This window comes from Xyrauchen texanus, chromosome 17 (genome assembly GCF_025860055.1).
Source record: "Xyrauchen texanus isolate HMW12.3.18 chromosome 17, RBS_HiC_50CHRs, whole genome shotgun sequence".
Classification (NCBI taxonomy): Eukaryota; Metazoa; Chordata; class Actinopteri; order Cypriniformes; family Catostomidae; genus Xyrauchen; species Xyrauchen texanus.
Window position 1 is genome coordinate 12,929,334 of NC_068292.1, and position 18,927 is coordinate 12,948,260.

Consider the following 18,927-nt stretch of genomic DNA (forward strand, 5'->3'; position numbering starts at 1 on the left):
TTTGGGTTTAGTGGATATTATTTTCCTAATCATTGTGGATTTATCTGCTCACCTCATCATTTTGTTCTCTGTTTACTCTACTCTGCTAACTCCACTCTACTGTTTCAGCCTTTATTTGGATTATGGATTTGATTGCTTGGATTATGGACTTTGTTTCTTTGTATACTGGTTTGTTTCAATAAATACATTTTACTGATTCTCTGCATTTGGTTCTTCACCCTCAGATTCTGTGACATGACATAATCCAGCCAGACTAGATCCAGCAGAGTCAGAATGTTTATTTTTCTAGTTCCACATTTAGCTAGCCAGTACTCTCTTTGTCAGCGGATGACCCATGTGGATGCAATTTTCTCTCTCCATCAGTGGAGTCTCTCCATTAAAGAATTTGCTTGCAAATTCCTCATAATCACAAATGAGCTGGATGCTATGATGAGTTTAACATTAAAGACATTTTCAACCTTGGACTTAATGAACCCCTTGGAACTTGTTGGTCCTTCTGGGAATTTGTGGATTACATCTGCCACCGCAAAGAGTTTAAAGGAGGGATCTCCCCAGAGTGACACTATTTCCTCTCTCGCCATGTGTAGGACCCCTCGTCGGAGAAGGATGTCTACTACCTATCTTAAGCAACATTCTCAGAGCAGCCTGTGGTGGACCGCCATGAAGCACCTGAGCCAGCTGCTGATCACCAGGATGTGGCCAAGGCTATTGTTGTCTGCCAGGAGGCAGCCAAGCCTGCTGTTGATCGCCAGGAGGGGGCCACTGTAAGGGTAGGAACTGACCCCTGTCCAGCGGCTGCCGCCCAGCCAGTCCTGTCCCCTGAAGTCGCCAATGACCCATCCATCTCCTCTGTGGTCGCCAATGACCCATCCATCTTCTCTGCAGCTGTCAGACCAGTCTCTTTGCCCATGGTTGCCGACATGTTTAACCTCACCCTATGCCTAGGTTGGCTGCGACTGAACTCACTCTCTGCCCAGCAGCTGCCACTGACCTCACCCTCTGCCCAGCAGCTGCCACTGACCTCACCCTTTGCCTAGCAGCTGCCACTGACTTCACGATCTGCCTAGTGGCCACCACTGACATGCAAACTCTGACCTGCAGTTGTGTCAGTCCTCTCCCTCATGGCCGTCAAAGGCCTTTCCAACCACCTTATCCACTCATGTTCCCATGGCAGTCACCATTTCTGTCACTCCCTATGTCCAATCTCCTAAGGAGGGCACTAGTCCTGTGCTTTCCCGTGCTGCTATCCATGTCCATCTTGTCACTACCACCCTTCTCCCTGTCCTCATCCTGTCTCTAGTTCCATCTTCCCCATCACCAACTCTTTCCTCACACTGTCAGTTGTCCCTTCAATCCATTCCTGAACTTTGTTCTGTCCAGTCAGTTCCCCTTAGTCCTGTTTCCCTGTCCAGACCTCCCTCATTATCTGCCCACCCAACCTCCAAATGTCTGTTGTATCTCACTCGGTCTCTGCGTTTTCTGCCTGGTCCGTCCTGGTTCCCTGGCCACCCTCCTGGTCCGTCCTGATTTTTCGGCCGTCCACCCTGGATGCCTGGCCAGTCCTAGTTTCCTGGCCAACCACCATATCATTCTTGTTCTCCTACATGTCTGGTTTCCCTGTGGTCTCCAGCTCCTGCCCTGGGGAGGGGGCATTGTCATGACCCTGTCTGCAGTGCCCCTCCTTCTATGTCTGTTTTGCTGTGTGTTGGTACATATGTCTGTGTGTTCTCTTTCCCTCTTGTGTTTTGCAGGTGTCATGCACAGTATGCTTGCTCTTTTGCCTTGAAAATGCTAGGATCAGTGGCACCTGTTCCCAATCACCCTCTCCCTAGTTAAGCCCTCTTGTGTGCACTGTTGTTTGCCGGATTGTTTTTTAAAGTGTTACCTAGCTCTAGTCTTGTTCTCCAGTTGGTTTTGTTTAATGTTTTGTTCTGTAGTTTAAGTGCTCACTGGTTCATCACCTGGTTTTCGGTTTACTCTCCTCTGCCATCTCCACTGTCCTATTCCAGTTTTATTTGGATTATGTACTTAAGTGCTTGGATTATGGACTTTGTTTCTTTGTATGCTGGTTTGTTTCAATAAATGCTTTTGACCGCATTTGGGTCCACACTTTCAGATTCTGTGAAACTTCCTGTTTCTCAATATGAAGGTGCGGCTCCAGCAATGCTTTAGATTACCATATAATGACTAGTAGGTATTGCACATCAGTTCTATGACATTATAGTATACAGCTCCCATAGCAGCAGCTTCTGACTCAGTGTCGAAGTTACCTTCTTGAAAGGGTACATCTCGATTTCTCACGTAACTTTGGTTCCCTGAAAGGAGGGAACAAGATGCTGTGTAGCTGTGCCCCAGCTACTGATTTTTCACTGTCATTGGACGAGAGATATACTCTCCTTCCATTCAGTCGAAAAATCCTGTCATTGTAAGTCTGATCTCTGGCTCATATGCTCACGATGAAGTAAGCATAGGCGGAACACTAAGCTTCACCAGCCAATCAAAATGGCATGATGGTACTGTATAGGTTTTCAAAGTCTGTCCTGATTGGTTCTCCCATAGCGTTGATGCAGTGCCTCATTCCCTCCTTTTAGGGAACCAAGTTTACATGAGTAACTGAGATGTTTAGTTGCTGACAAACAATTGCATTGCACTGTTATGTTGTGACCTTTGTTGATTTTGAAAGTGTCTGTTTCCATAACAAAACACTGCATTCTTGGCTTTCTTTTTATCCTCCTAGGTCTTCCATTTTTAAGATGTGTGTTGACAGGTTTCTCATAGATTAAACATATGAGAACTATTTGGATTAAACAGGCTGCATGTGGGTTCACATGGGAAATACCCTACACGTGACACTGTATGGCAGTGTACAGGTTACTGTCTAGTAACTAGAGATACATTTTTGGATGTGCTAATTTAGTCGTTTACCACAATTTTATTATATGGCTTAACAATAACTACAAGCCTCTTTCTGTCCAGACAGCAGTACCATAATTCACCAAACAAGGTATTTTGGTTTAACAAACCTTATTTGAATTTGGAATTGGGAAACGTAGGAAATAAAGAGAAAAAGCATGAACTATTTACAATATGTATATCCTGTGGAGGTCTATGCAGATCCAAGATGCACTTGATGGAAAGTATTCTGCAGAGGATGTGTGATTTTCTTCTTCCTCAGAGTTCAGATGTCAGAACTTGCTGACAACTTGATGCCTTCATCCAACACATTACCACACTCATCAGTTATGATCTCCCAATTCATCTTGTAACATTCCCCTTGATTCTCTTCCTGTCCAAAATCCCAGAGCTCCACACACAGGCTCTCATCATGGGGGTCAAAATATGCCCATTTTTTGGTAGTCAGATCCTCCTTCAGGACGTTCTATGGTTTCTTAAGTTCATCCAGGAAAGATGAGAAGCTGGAACTGGAGGAGCTTGAGGGAGTCACATCTTCAGAGGAGGAGCAGAACTCTAGGTTAGCGATCTTAACTTCACCAGAAGACATATTGTCAGACTCAAGAGGCAAATCAACCTGCCAAGTCTCAGTGGATCTCTGAAATGCACTCAGAAACTTCCCTTGTGTTGATTCTTAGCAGAGAGATCCTCTTCTGCACAGTCACAGTGAGGTAGACAGTCATCAGTATCATACTGGTTTGTTATACTCAAGTATGAGTTTGAGGAACAGGCATGATCTTCTTTAGATCATTCTTCATCTTCAGTTCTTGAGAAAGAACTCCAACATTTTACATATTTACAATATCCTCAATGAACAGTGTTTTGGGGGTCTTCATCATCTGCCATATCTGATGTGTTTTCCAAAACAGCATAAAAACCAAGAAACCCACAGGCATAAACCAAAAATTGCTTTGTTTTCTTTAATCTTATTCAGTTTCTTATTTAAAAATGATAACTTCATATTTTATAAATTAGACAATAGTTGTCATGGAAAACAAACACATTCCATATCCATGTAATGGTCAAACCCATTTGAAAGGTATCATTGAAGATTTAACACAGATTTACCATAAAATAGACATGGCAGAAGTAATGTAAACTCTTTCAGGGAAAGTCAAAGTACCAGCCTGAGCTGCGTTTCCCAAAAGTATTGTAAGCCTTAGTTGGCACCAATGGTCTCTATGATCAACTTAAGCCTGCAATGCATTTGAGATACACAGACCTGAACATTAAGTATGTTTTTGAGGTATAACATATGGCTTGAGGTGTACCCTAAAACATAACTCAAAGAATCCAAAGAGTTCCAGTAGTTTTGCTTATAATAGTTCACAAGTTATACAAGTTTCAAGATGGGCATTGCATATACAGATACAAGACAGACCAGTTCAAATAATCTAATTCTACAATACAAAAGGTTATCATTTAATCATCTGACTGATAAAGGAATTGCCCACAATGTGCAGAAAAATATATCCAGAGAGTCATGTTTAATTTGTAAAATCAGTTTTAATTGAACTGACATAAATAGACACACCAATAAAATGTCCACGACTGATAGAACATGAGTGTAAAACATTAAAGAGTCAACCTCATGATTATCCCCCCAAACCAGTGAATCAAAATACTGCATGACAAACAAAGAAAGAGTAGAAGAGACTGCTGCTCTGAAAAAACACTATTAAAGAAAAACAAGATTTCATTTTAATATCAACACTGACCACATACATTTATATTCTTTTCACATTTGCCCTTTCCCATAAAGAAAATATTAATTCATTGTGCCCAGCAGTGTGCATTAACAAAATGATTAGAAACTGCCAAGCATTATATCAACAGAATTTACATTCCAATTCAGGAGGAAGAGCCAGTTGTGTCGGTTAAAAAAGCGGCACCAATCACAAGTCGTAATAATCTTAAAATGACAATTTGCACTTTATTCAGCATTATGATTAGTACCTTTTCATTAGATGTTCTGTGTACACATACATACATGCCATTTCACACATATTAAATGGTAATATTTCACGATCAAATACTTTATCTATTCAATCTGCCTTTTTCAGACACAGATTAGGTTAAGTCCTAGACTAAAAAGATTTTCATTGACGAATCATTATGAACAGTGCAGTTTAGTTTAGTCAAGGCTTTTTCTGTGCCCTTGAAACAAACATATTAACCTTTTTCAGTGATGCCACTTTTCTCCACAGCTGCCATATTTGTGACCATCAGCGGGAGGAAACAATGGCGGTGAAGGAATAAAAAATAAATAAATAAAAAAACATCAAAAATAGCTTTTGATCCATGCAAAGTCCCAGGAAAATTCATCCAGGTCTGAAGATAGCACAAATATTGGCAAATTGAACTTCCACAACATTTAAAAATATTTTATCCATGATTCATAGCCGTACGCCAGCGAGTCTGATGTGTGACCGGTGAGTACACATGCCCACTGATACATCACCGTAAACATCACTCAATCAGAAGTTACAATTGCTTTTGTGTTGTTTTCTAGTATTAAAACATGTCTGTAATGATCTCATCTGTATGAACGTAGGAGCTGCTTTTAACATTTGAAGAAGGTTTTTGTCGCATCCCACAGAACATTGAATGTACATGGAATATTGGTCACAAACATGGCGGTGCGGTCATTCAGTGATGTCACATGAAACAGGTCAATTGAACGAACACACACACACACACACAAACACACAAACATGCATATCAAACATACTGACAAAGTGACAAATACATATAGTTGTCTGTTTTGGAGGAAAAAAAAAAATCAAATGCTATTTTTTTTTCTCCCACAATTCATAAAATATTATTCATTATGACATAAAACCAGAAGAGAAAATCCAGTGCAATTAGACAGACCAGGAGAAAAGACTAAAAGTAAAATAATTGTCAACAAGACCCTAAAATGAAATCTAAGGGTCTGTTCCAAAACTTAGTGAGCAGTGGCGGAGCTAGGAGGTGGCCAGGGGTGGCTGTGGCCACCATGGACAGAAACCTAAAAACACCATTGGCCACCCCACTCGCAATTGCTGTTTTAGTAATTTTTTGGCACAATTTAATTCTTTAGAGGTGAAATCATCGCTGTACAAATTTAACACGTGGTCGCCAAACCTCTCCGTACCGGGTGTCATTGTATCCACTCATCCTCAGGAGCACTGTAATGTCTTAATTGCTGCCGCTGGAGGACTCTCACTAGGTTTTGGAACAGACCCAATGTCATTTTATACCCAGCCTCTTATCGTTCCAAACTCATATGCTTTTATATTTTTTCAAGAAAAGACAAAAAACACCATTAAAAACACCATAAAAGTATTTGAAAGGAAGATAATCATTGAACGATTTAGTTCGGTCTACTCCACACACAAAGATATTGTATGGCTTCAAAAGACAACTATAAAAATAACAAAAAATATACAGTATAGTGCATATATGTGTATATAGTCGAACGGACTACTTGTGTAATACTTCTATGGGGCTTTTTTGGTGTTTTTGGAGATTGACGGCCCCTGAATACTATAAAATTTCTACTTCTGTGTTCCACAAAAAAATACAAATGAAAAATAACAACAGCATACCGAATTGGAATGGCATAAGAGCAAGTAAATAATAATATATATTTTTATTATTATATACTATCTTTAAAATACAGTTAACTGAGAAAAAGTAAAATAAATGAAACGGATTTCATCCATTACTTTACAATTACAGAAAAGAAACCAACAGACCCCTGGATGGACACACCTCGGAATGAAGCCGGAAACTTAAGCAGATAAAACTGGACACACACTGTTAAAAAGATAATATTCATTATGTCTCCAGAGATATATTTTCTAACGGTAGAAAATGAAATGCCTCGGTGTCCTGCTTTGACTCAGATTACAGTACAGTGTGACTAAGGCATAAGGGTTAAACGGACAGAACAGAATCAGACTCGTCTGCTGCTTTAAGAGCGTGTAAAGGGTATTTTAATACAGTATAAGCACACATAGTCTAACAGTGCTTGAGCCCTGGTACTGAATGTGCTACAATGCAACCAAGTCGCTTCCTAAACACGTCATATAGCAGTTTAAGAATGGTGGAAATAAGCATGCAAGCATGCACACATTGATTCAAAACACACATCCACACACAATCACACTTCCTGCCTATTAGGGTTGTGGATGCTACAGTTGGGAAAGTTGGTGTCAGAAAATTTGGTGAGGTTTGTATTGGCAGGATGGAATGATGCACGGTGAAGCGGTCTTTCGTTCTCATACAAAAATAAAGTCTTTATCAACTTCTTCTCCAGAGTCAGCAGACTTGCTGCTTTGACTCGAGTCCTTGTCTTTGTTGCTGCTGAGGGGCATGTCCTTGGCCTTAGAGTTGCTCTCTTCAGAGTTTATTCGAGCGGACTTCTGGGAGGAATCAGTTGCTGTGGACATCCTCACTAAGAAGTGGAGATATGTTGGACAGTAATGAATAATACAGCCGAGAAAGTAGGATTATGTCCAAAGAAAAAAGAAAAAAAGCCCCCTCAAATAAAAAGTAACTTTAGACTACCAACTCTTTTATTTTTGAAAAATATATTTTTCAGATCACAGTGTTTCGAATGGGTTTTAACACAAAAAAATTGTTAACCCAGGTACAAAGCAATTTGTTTAATCGCTAGCATTTGCAGCATGATGTTGATAACCACAGAAAATATTTTCGACTTATCCCTCATTTATTTAAAACGTAACAAATATAAATGATGGGGCCTGTGTAGCTCAGCGAGTGTTGACGCTGACTATCACCCTTGGAGTGGCGAGTTCGAACCTTGAGTGACTCCAGCCAGGTCTCCTTAGCAACCAAATTGTCCTGGTTGCTAGGGAGGGAAGAGTCACATAGGGTGACCTCCTTGTGGTCAAGATTAGTTGTTTTTGCTCTCAATGGGGTGTGTGGTAAGTTGTGAGTGGATAATGGAGAGTAGCATGAGCCACCACATGCTGCGAGTCTCCGCGGTGTCATGCGCAACGAGCCATGTGATAAAATGGACGGATTGACGTCTCAGAAGCGGAGGCAACTGGGACTTGTCCTCTGCCACCCGGATTGAGGTGAGTAACCATGCCACCACGAGGATCTACTAAGTAGTGGGAGTTGGGCATTCCAAATTGGGAGAAAATATACATAAATTTGTGGTTACAGTAAGGCTCTTACAATGGAAGTGAATGGGGCCAGTCCATAAACATTAAAACTTAAATTGTTTCAAGATTATAGCCACAAGACATAAACATTATACTTGTTAACATGATCTAAGAGTGATAAAATCTCTGTTCTAAATTATTTTAGTGTGATAAAATCGATTACATTGTTTAGTGGCGTTGCATCGTCATGGCAACAAGTTTATATAACTTCTATATAACACAGATAAGGTTAGTAAGCGACTATCACACTAAAATCATGTTTACACATGCAGTATGTAGTGTTTACAAATTGTGGATATCATTTTCAAACTGTTTGTATTTTTATGTTTTTGGACTGGCCCCATTCACCTCCATTGTGAACGCCTTAATGTTATCATGATTTTTGTTGTTTGAGAAATTTTTACAAACAATTTTTTGAGGCAATCAACATTATGCCACAAATGCTGCCAACTGAGGTTAAGTTGTATTGAACCCGGAATATTCCTTTAAGTGATCTGATAGCTGTGTAGCAGCCTAATATTAGATGTCATTATTCTGACCTGTAATCAGAATAGAGTATCTTTATGAACAAACTGGTGGGAACAACTAAATGAAACACAAATAACACATGACACACAGTACCTACAAGAAAGACAGAGACAAATAAACAAAGCAGGCATTTTTCTAAATGACATCACATTGATTTTCAAATGTATCCATTATTTTTGCAGTTATCAAACTGTACCATTTGTCATTTTGGTGTCATTTAGAAAAAAGGGCAAAATTAGGTCAGATTAATGTTGGGGTGCCACTATCCCCAAACACAGCATGTGAATACTTCTTAATCTGACACTGGCAGAAATGTGATGAGATGAGAGGTCTGACCAGGCCTGGAGAGCGGTGTGCTGTGCTCTGGATGACTCTCGTCCTCTGAATGCTGCGGTGCGGCTCGAGATCTGGAGGCCAGCTCAGAGTCTGATTCAAACACACTAATGTCTGCCGTCTGCTCTGCTGCTGAGAGGGGCATGCGCATCTTTAGCACACAAACATTGAAACCAAATCATGGACACTGCAACTTTGCTCTGTCAATAAAGAATCATGTAGTTTGACATTTCCTTCTTTTTGAAATTTTGTTTAATACCACTTGACTGAATTTCTGTTCATAAAGACGCATAATTAAATGCTTGAATTTAGTTTTGTAGACAAATACAACTGTCTACCTATGAATGAATTTCTTTACAAAACTAATAGTTTTATGTACGATTTTTATAATGGATAAGTTGGACCGTATGGTGAGGTGTCCAGCATCCAGTATATGGGAACTGCTTCAATCCTATTGAAAAAGTGTAACACGTCATGAAGTTGGTTGAGAGTGTGCAGAGCTGTAAGCTAGACAAAGGGAGGCTAGTTTGAAGAAGCTTTTGTTCGTTCAACATTTTAGTCCCTGGAATAACTATTCCAGGTTCAATACAAATTAAGCTCAATCAATAGCATTTGTGGCATAATGTCGATTGCATAAAATAAAAAAATGGACTTGTGCCTTTTTTTTTAATTTTTTTTTTTAAATAGCAGAAATCTGGGTTCCAGTGAGGCACTTACAATGGAAGTGAATGGGGCCAATCTATAAATGTTAAAATACTGTTGCACAAGCATAGCCACAAGATGTAAACAATATGCATGTAAACATGATTTTAGTGTGATAAATCACTTACTGACCTTTTCTGTGTAAAGATATATTACATTTTACAACTTTGTTGCTGTGACATCGTAAAACACTAAACACTAAAATGACCAAAAAACAACCTTACAGCTTTAGAAATTATTTAAGAGCGTTTATAAAAATGTTACATTTTAAGCATCACATTTCTCCTTTAAATGCTCTAAAAATTGGCCCATTCACTTCTATTATAAGTACCTCACTGCAACCTCAAATTTAGAAAAGGAGGGATGGGTCTAAATACATTTTTTCGATTGAGCTTCACTTATACTGAACCCGGAATATACTTTTAAGAAATGTAATGACTTTACTGTTATCCTAAAATGTGGAAAACTGTTCTAAAAAAAAAAGAATAAGAGCAGGCCTGTCCAAACGTTTGACTCAGACTGCACATTTTTCAGGGTGACAAACAAATTGAGATTTCATCATGAAGATCTACATATTGTTCATGTGAAATGTTTGATGCTGCACCCCAGGGAAAGGAAATATTATAGACTTAAAGTGTTCATTAACAATGAAGAAATATTCAGTCTCTCTGACCAAGGAAAAGCCTTGAACAGAGCTAGAATTCTAGGCCAAAAACCTTGGCCCTTAAATTTCAATAGAGCTTGAGCAGAGTGAAACTATATTTTGCAGTGAGCACATTTAGTAAATCTGCCAGTAAGGCCACGTGAAATCAGTGACAGCTGTAGGACAGAGATGACTGGTGGACAGTGACTAATGATGGTGCAGGAATACATGGAGATATTGAGAGAGACAACAGACAGATATAGTATGCATTTACTACTTGAAATTGTTGACTTAATGAACCCGCAAAATATCTCGAATCTACATGTTCAACTTTCTTTCTTCCGGAGAACATCTTAAGACTTGAAGCTAAAAGTTGACGATTTGTAAATTGACTTGACTGACTTGGGACTTGACTGCCTGACTTGGGACTTGACTGCCTTGACTTGGGACTTGACCTGCCTTGACTTGGGACTTGACTGCCTTGACTTGGGACTTGACTGCCTTGACTTGGGACTTCACTCGACTTTAATGCAATGACTTGAGACTTACTTGTGACTTGGAAAACAATGACTTGGTCCCACCTCTGCAAGTTGGACACGTGGAGAGTTGCAAATGTCAAGTCACTTTTTCTGGTTGACTGTAACTTCTATATTATGTCTTTGACGGGCATAAAAAACAAAAAATCATTGAAAAGTCAAAAATGCTTTCATTGTTCAACCTTATATTATTTTTATTATTTATTATTATTTTTTGGCTATTCATGTTCTGCAATTTTGGACACAATTTAATGTAAGACCTTGGCATGATTATTAATAAAAAATAAATTAAATAAAAAAAAAAAAAAGTTATCTTTAAGGAAATCTGAATTGATGTGTTGTTATTGTAATCGATGACTCAGCTGAGTGAACCGCGAATGGGCTTTATTGATTTCGCGAGATTTCATTTCAAAGGGCAAAACGCTCCTAACAAGTGTGTCATCTCATTATCGTGGGCAAGATTCGATGCCGCTTTTATTCTTAAAAGTTTTTCAAGTCCTTCGGTTATTTTCTGATGCATTTGTTTTTGGAACAATTTCTTTAATAGGCTATATTTACTGACTCAAGTCTGCTCTGCTCGCAACACAATAATCTCCTCCTCACAAGCATGCCCCGATAAGTTTCATGAAATGATAATAATAATAAAGGATTGAGTTTATCCCACCCAACAATTCCTACAAAAACATTTCAGCGTTCTTGTGAAAAATGCGCTCATTACCACGCCTCCATTACAGTCGTATTCATGCAAATCTTAAAGGCGTGCATGTGACATTTTTAAACCACTCACAACCTACGCGTAAAAGACTCTTCTACCTTTTCAGCTTACATTTCCATTGCTCTCTTCTTCTGTTCATCTCTCCTCGTCACATGAATGCAGACGGAATTCTGAATTCGATGACACCAAGCTTGGCAAAATCGACCGACCGCCCTAAAGATTTATCTGTGAAACAATCCAGCCAATCAGATTCGATATGCAAATGAGGGTGGACATAATGAGGGTGGAAGTCGTTTTTACCTCTATACCTACAGACTTTTAACCCCAGAGGGCTAGGGGTTAGGGTCAACTAGTGATTTAATCCCCAACTAACCCCAGCGGACTGGGGCTAACCCTAGTGGACTGATGGAGAATTACACTTTACTACTTACAAATTTAAACCTATGCAATATTTGAAGCAGTTTATTTTCAAAACATTTTGTTTTCTACAAAATATCCTTCTGTTATTTGTTTTTCATTTATTTCATTTTTGGAAACATATCTTTGATCAAATTAACTGACTCAAAAATACTCCTCACATACAAGTAAAAGAAATATTGTGAAATAATAATAATAATGATAAAAAAAGTTTAAACATTATTTAAAAGCTTTATTAGTTAGTTAGTTAATTAGTTACATAGAGACACACAAAACCAGACACAGACAGACAGACAGACAGACTGATAGATAGACAGAGAGACAGACAGACAGATAGTCAAGTCAATTTTATTCAGATAGCTCTTTCACAACACACATCGCTTCAAAGCAGCTTTACAGAAGATCAGCATTAACAGATCTATAAAACTGTAATGTCGATGAATCATCATTGTGCAATTAGATAAAATACGATTCTTAATCGTGTTTAAAAATAATTAAATAATAATTGTATTAATAACCCCAGTGAGCAAGCTGTAGGCTTACTGTGGCAAGGAACACAAAACTCCATAAGATGTGGATTAATGGAGAAAAATAACCTTGGGAGAAACCAGACTTACTGTGGGGGCCAGTTCCTCTGGCTAACATCATGAATATAATGTAAATATTACTTGTGTATAGTTAAAATCATGGTTTAAAATTATTAAACTAAGTAAGGGTTAAGGGTCATTGTTTAAACATTGATTGTGTTTGAACTGTAAGATTAATGACCACAGGCTTTGAAGTCCATCTAGATTAATTGCAGAAGTTCACATAGATGCAATTGTCCTTGTTAATTGGCTGATGAAGGCTTTTGTTGGCAATAGCTAGTCTATGCATTCCATTTCAAGATCGTGAGTCCATCAATAGACCGAGGTGATGCAGGTTGGAGTTGGTATCAGTTCATCCTCTGAAGTCCATCATAATAGACCGAAGTGATGTTTGGCTGGCACCGCTGCATTTAGTCATCATCATTCAGCTTACATGAAGCAGTGGAGTCCAACACGTAAGCAGGAATGGTGCTGGATCCAGCCGGTTCTGGTGACCTCAGGATAGGAGTCCCGAGGTTGAGACAAGGAAACAAATAAAAAGATGTAAGCATAGATGCCATAAAATGTATTGCAGAGTTAGAGATCATGATCACTGTTTCTGGTTCCGGAGACCCAACTAAAGCAGCCTAATTGTGGGTTGGAGGATAAATTAGGTGTATGTCTGGCTAAATAGATGAGTCGCTAGTCTAGACTTAAACTGAGAGGGTGTGTCTGCATCTCTAACAGTGTTTGGGAGACTATTCCATAGTTTAGAGCCAAATATGAAAAGGATCTACCTCCTTTGTGGATTTTGATATTCTAGGAACTATTAACAGGCCAGAATTTTAGCGATCGTGAATGAACGGATGGAATATAGCGTGACAGAAGATCATTTAAGCATCAGTGGAGCTAGACCATTCAAAGCTTTGTATGTAGTTAATAGAATTTTAAAATGCTGATGCATTTTGAACCAATTGAAGTTTATTTATTGATCTTGCTGGACATCCTCCCAGTAATGCATTACAATAATCTAGTCTTTAGGTCATGAGCTATGAATTAGTTTTTCGCATCAGCAACAGAGAGCATATGCCTTCATTTAGCACTATTTCTGAGGCGGAAGAATGCTGTGCTACAAACATCTGTAATTTGATTTTCAAAGGACAGATTGTATCAAACATAACACCTAAGTTTTTCACTGTTGAAGATGATGTAACAGAACATCCATCTAGAGTCAAATTATATTTTAGCTGCTTATTTTTAGAGGTTTTTGGTCCAATAATTAGAACCTCTGTTTTGTCAGAATTGAGTAGAAGGAAATTTCTGGCCATCCAATCTTTTATTTAATTGATACACTCTGCTAATTTTGAGAATTGTGAAATCTCATCAAGTTTTGAAGAAATATAAAGTTGTGTATCGTCAGCATAGCAGTGGAAACATATTCCACTGATTCCTGATAATATCTCCCAGGGAAGCATATACATGGAGAAAAGCAGAAGCCCTAAAACTGATCCCTGTGGCACTCCATATTTAACTTTTGTTTGGTTTGACGATTCCTCATTTACATAGACAAAGTGGTAGTGGTCTGCTAAATATGACCTAAACCATGCTAATGCAACTCCACAAATTCCAACATAATTCTCCAGCCTATTCAAGAGAATGTCGTGATCTATCGTGGTCTAATGCAGCACTTAGATCTAAAACTACTAGAAGAGAAAATGCAGCCACGATCAGATGATAGATAGAAAGATAGATAGATAGATAGATAGATAGATAGATAGATAGATAGATAGATAGATAGAAAGACAGATATATAGATAGACAGACATATAGACAGACAGACAGAGATAGATAGAAAAGACAGATAGACAGACAGACAGATAGATAGATAAGACAGACAGACACAAAGACAGACTGACAGACAGATAGATAAGACAGATAGATAGAAAGAAAAGACAGACATATAGATAGACATATAGATAAACAGAAAGATAGACAGATAGATAGATAGATAGATAGATAGATAGATAGATAGATAGATAGATAGATAGATAGATAGATAGATAGATAGCATACATACATACATACATACATACATACATAGACAGACAGATAGACAGACAGACAGATAGATAGACAAAGAGACAGACAGTGAATAGATAGATAGACAGAGAGTGGAGAGAGACAAAAGTGGTGTAACATGTGCCTCTTAGGTTCATTAAAGACCAGAAGTGCTGCTGCATTCTGGATCATTTGGAGAGGTCTAATAGCACATGCAGGAAGGCCTGCAATGAGAGCTGCTACAGTAGTCCAGTCTAGTTATGACAAGGCCACTGAACGAGCAGTTGTGTGGCATGTACAGAGAGGAAGGATCTTATCTTCCTGATATTGTCGAGTGTAAATCTACATGATCTTGCAGTCTTTGAAATGTGGTCAGTGAAATTTAGCTCATCATCAATGGTTACCCCTAGATTTCTGACCGCTTTGGAAGGTGAAACTGAAGTTGGACCCAGCTGCACGGGTGATGTTGTGTTCAACAGCAGGGTTGGCTGGAAAGACAAGGAGTTCGGTCTTGGCTGAGTTGAGTTGAATGTGGTGTTCCTTCATCCAGGCTGAGATGTCTGCCAGACAGGCAGCTTATCTGAGCAGTCACTGTGGTGTCGCGGCTGGAAAGACAAGTAGAGTTATGGTAATCAGCATAGCTGATAGATAGATAGATAGATAGATAGATAGATAGATAGATAGATAGGATAGATAGATAGATAGATAGATAGATAGATAGATAGACAGACAAAGAGACAGACAGACAGACAGACAGACAGATAGATAGATAGATAAGACAGATAGATAGAAAGAAAAGACAGACATATAGATAGACAGACAGACAGACAGACAGACAGACAGATAGATAGATAGATAAGACAGATAGATAGAAAGAAAAGACAGACATATAGATAGACAGACAGACAGACAGACAGACAGACAGATAGATAGAATACATACATAGACAGACAGATAGACAAACAGACAGAGATAGATAGAAAAGACAGATAGACAGACAGACAGACAGACAGACAGACAGACAGATAGATAGGACAGATAGATAGAAAGAAAAGACAGACATATAGATAGACAGACAGACATATAGACAGACAGACAGACAGACAGATAGATAGACAGACAGACAGACATATAGATAGACAGACAGACAGACAAGAAAAGAAAAGACAGACATATAGATAGACAGACAGACAGACAGACAGACAGACAGACAGACAGATAGATAGATAAGACAGATAGATAGAAAGAAAAGACAGACATATAGATAGACAGACAGACAGACATATAGACAGACAGACAGACAGACAGACAGACAGACAGATAGATAGAATACATCTCAGTGATCAGAACTACACTAGATGGGACAGACATCCAACAGAAGCCCTACACACAGAATTCTGCAAATTAATTTTGAAATTACAAAGGAAAACACCCAATAATGCATGCAGGGCAGAATTAGGACGATTCCCATTGATCATTAACATACAAAAAAGATCTCTAAATTTTTGGATGCATTTAAAATCAAGTCCCACAGAGTCGCTTCATTATAAAGCCTACAAACCCAAGAACTGAACCCTGAAAACAGTCCCTCAGTCAGCTGGTTCTGAGACTCACTAACCCGTTAACAGTACTAACAGTAACCAGCCTCAGACCAGCACTGCTTTACAACCAAACATCAGAATAAATCAGATCATCAAACAATCTCAAATCACCTATCTGGAACATTGGGATCAAGAAACTAAAACACAAAGCAAATTACAATTCTATCGGACTCTAAAATCAAAGTATGAATTGGAAGAGTATCTCCTGACTGTCAGAGATACAAAGCAGAGACAGATCCTGAGCAAGTACAGGCTCAGTGAGCACAGTCTCACCATCGAGAGAGGCAGACACAGAAAACATGGTTACCCAGAGAAGAAAGGGTGTGTGCTCACTGTACCGACAGGTGAGGTTGAGACAGAGGTGCACTTTCTCCTTCACTGCCCAAAATTTAAAAATACAAGGGACATTTATATGGATAAATTAACACACAGCATAGACACATTTATAACAATGACAGAACAAGAACAAATTAATATAATACTTGAGAGGGACACACAGCAGCACTGGCTGCAAGATACGCTTTAACGTGTCACAGTCTGAGAGACAGTGGGTGAATCTGTGTTATGTGTTTTACCCCTGTGTCACCCCAATGTTCCCCTACAGTGACCCTCAGTGTATGTGTGTATATTCATTTATGTGTCAGTATATGTCAGTTCTCTTCAGTTATTTAAACACTGTGGTCTTCAGCAGTTCTGAACCTGTTCTGTATTTATTTTTATATGTGTTAAATTTGTTAAACTAAATGTATAGATTAAGATGTAGTTCTGCTTTGGCAATATTGTATTGTTTACATTCATGCCAATAAAGCCCCTTTGAATTGAATTGAATTGAATTGATAGATAGATAAGACAGATAGATAGAAAGAAAAGACAGACATATAGATAGACAGACAGACAGACAGACAGACAGACAGATAGATAGATAGATAAGACAGATAGATAGAAAGAAAAGACAGACATATAGACAGACAGACAGACAGACAGACAGATAGATAGAAAGAAAAGACAGACATATAGATAGACAGACAGACAGACAGACAGACAGACAGATAGATAGATAGATAAGACAGATAGATAGAAAGAAAAGACAGACATATAGATAGACAGACAGACAGACAGACAGACAGACAGACAGACAGATAGATAGATAGATAAGACAGATAGATAGAAAGAAAAGACAGACATATAGATAGACAGACAGACAGACATATAGACAGACAGACAGACAGACAGACAGACAGACAGATAGATAGAATACATACATAGACAGACAGATAGACAAACAGACAGAGATAGATAGAAAAGACAGATAGACAGACAGACAGATAGATAGATAAGACAGACAGACACAAAGACAGACTGACAGACAGATAGATAGAAAGAAAAGACAGACATATAGATAGACATATAGATAGACATATAGATAGACAGAAAGATAGACAGATAGATAGATAGATAGATAGATAGATAGATAGATAGATAGATAGATAGATAGATAGATAGATAGATACATACATACATACATACATACATAGACAGACAGATAGACAGACAGACAGATAGATAGACAAAGAGACAGACAGTGAATAGATAGATAGACAGAGAGTGGAGAGAGACAAAAAGTGGTGTAACATGTGCCTCTTAGGTTCATTAAAGACCAGAAGTGCTGCTGCATTCTGGATCATTTGGAGAGGTCTAATAGCACATGCAGGAAGGCCTGCAATGAGAGCTGCTACAGTAGTCCAGTCTAGTTATGACAAGGCTCACTGAACGAGCAGTTGTGTGGCATGTACAGAGAGGAAGGATCTTATCTTCCTGATATTGTCGAGTGTAAATCTACATGATCTTGCAGTCTTTGAAATGTGGTCAGTGAAATTTAGCTCATCATCAATGGTTACCCCTAGATTTCTGACCGCTTTGGAAGGTGAAACTGAAGTTGGACCCAGCTGCACGGGTGATGTTGTGTTCAACAGCAGGGTTGGCTGGAAAGACAAGGAGTTCGGTCTTGGCTGAGTTGAGTTGAATGTGGTGTTCCTTCATCCAGGCTGAGATGTCTGCCAGACAGGCAGCTTATCTCGAGCAGTCACTGTGGTGTCATGGGCTGGAAAGACAAGTAGAGTTATGCGTCATCAGCATAGCTGATAGATAGATAGATAGATAGATAGATAGATAGATAGATAGATAGATAGATAGATAGATAGATAGATAGATAGATAGATAGATAGATAGATAGATAGATAGACAGACAGACAAAGAGACAGACAGATAGATAGATAGATAGATAGACAGACAAAGAGACAGACAGACAGACAGACAGATAGATAGATAGATAGATAGATAGATAGATAGATAGATAGATAGATAGATAGATAGATAGACAGACAAAGAGACAGACAGACAGACAGACAGACAGACAGACAGACAGACAGACAAAGAGACAGACAGACAAAGAGACAGACAGACAGACAGAGACAGACAGACAGATAGGTAGATAGACAGACAAAGAGACAGACAGACAGACAGACAGACAGATAGATAGATAGATAGACAGACAAAGAGACAGACAGACAGACAGACAGACAGACAGATATATAGATAGATAGATAGATAGATAGATAGATAGATAGATAGATAGATAGATAGATAGATAGATAGATAGATAGATAGATAGATAGATAGATAAGACAGACAAAAGAGAC

At 38.7% G+C, this 18,927-nt stretch overlaps 1 protein-coding gene across 4 annotated transcripts in view; it reads right to left on the bottom strand.

Annotated features, from left to right (window-relative positions):
- Positions 1–4,478: 4,478 nt before the first annotated feature.
- Positions 4,479–18,927, bottom strand: part of LOC127657903 (F-actin-uncapping protein LRRC16A-like) — a 150,917-nt gene continuing 136,468 nt past the window's right edge. For 2 of the 4 annotated variants that reach the window (XM_052146877.1, XM_052146876.1), the window contains exons 37-38: positions 8,994–9,122; positions 4,479–7,393 (exon numbers count right to left, since the gene is read on the bottom strand). In XM_052146877.1, coding sequence (XP_052002837.1) covers positions 7,218–7,393; positions 8,994–9,122 — 305 coding nt within the window. In that variant the 3' untranslated portion in view covers positions 4,479–7,217. The remainder of the gene's footprint in view (positions 7,394–8,993; positions 9,123–18,927) is intronic. The other 2 variants (XM_052146878.1, XM_052146879.1) reach the window with 2 other exon arrangements.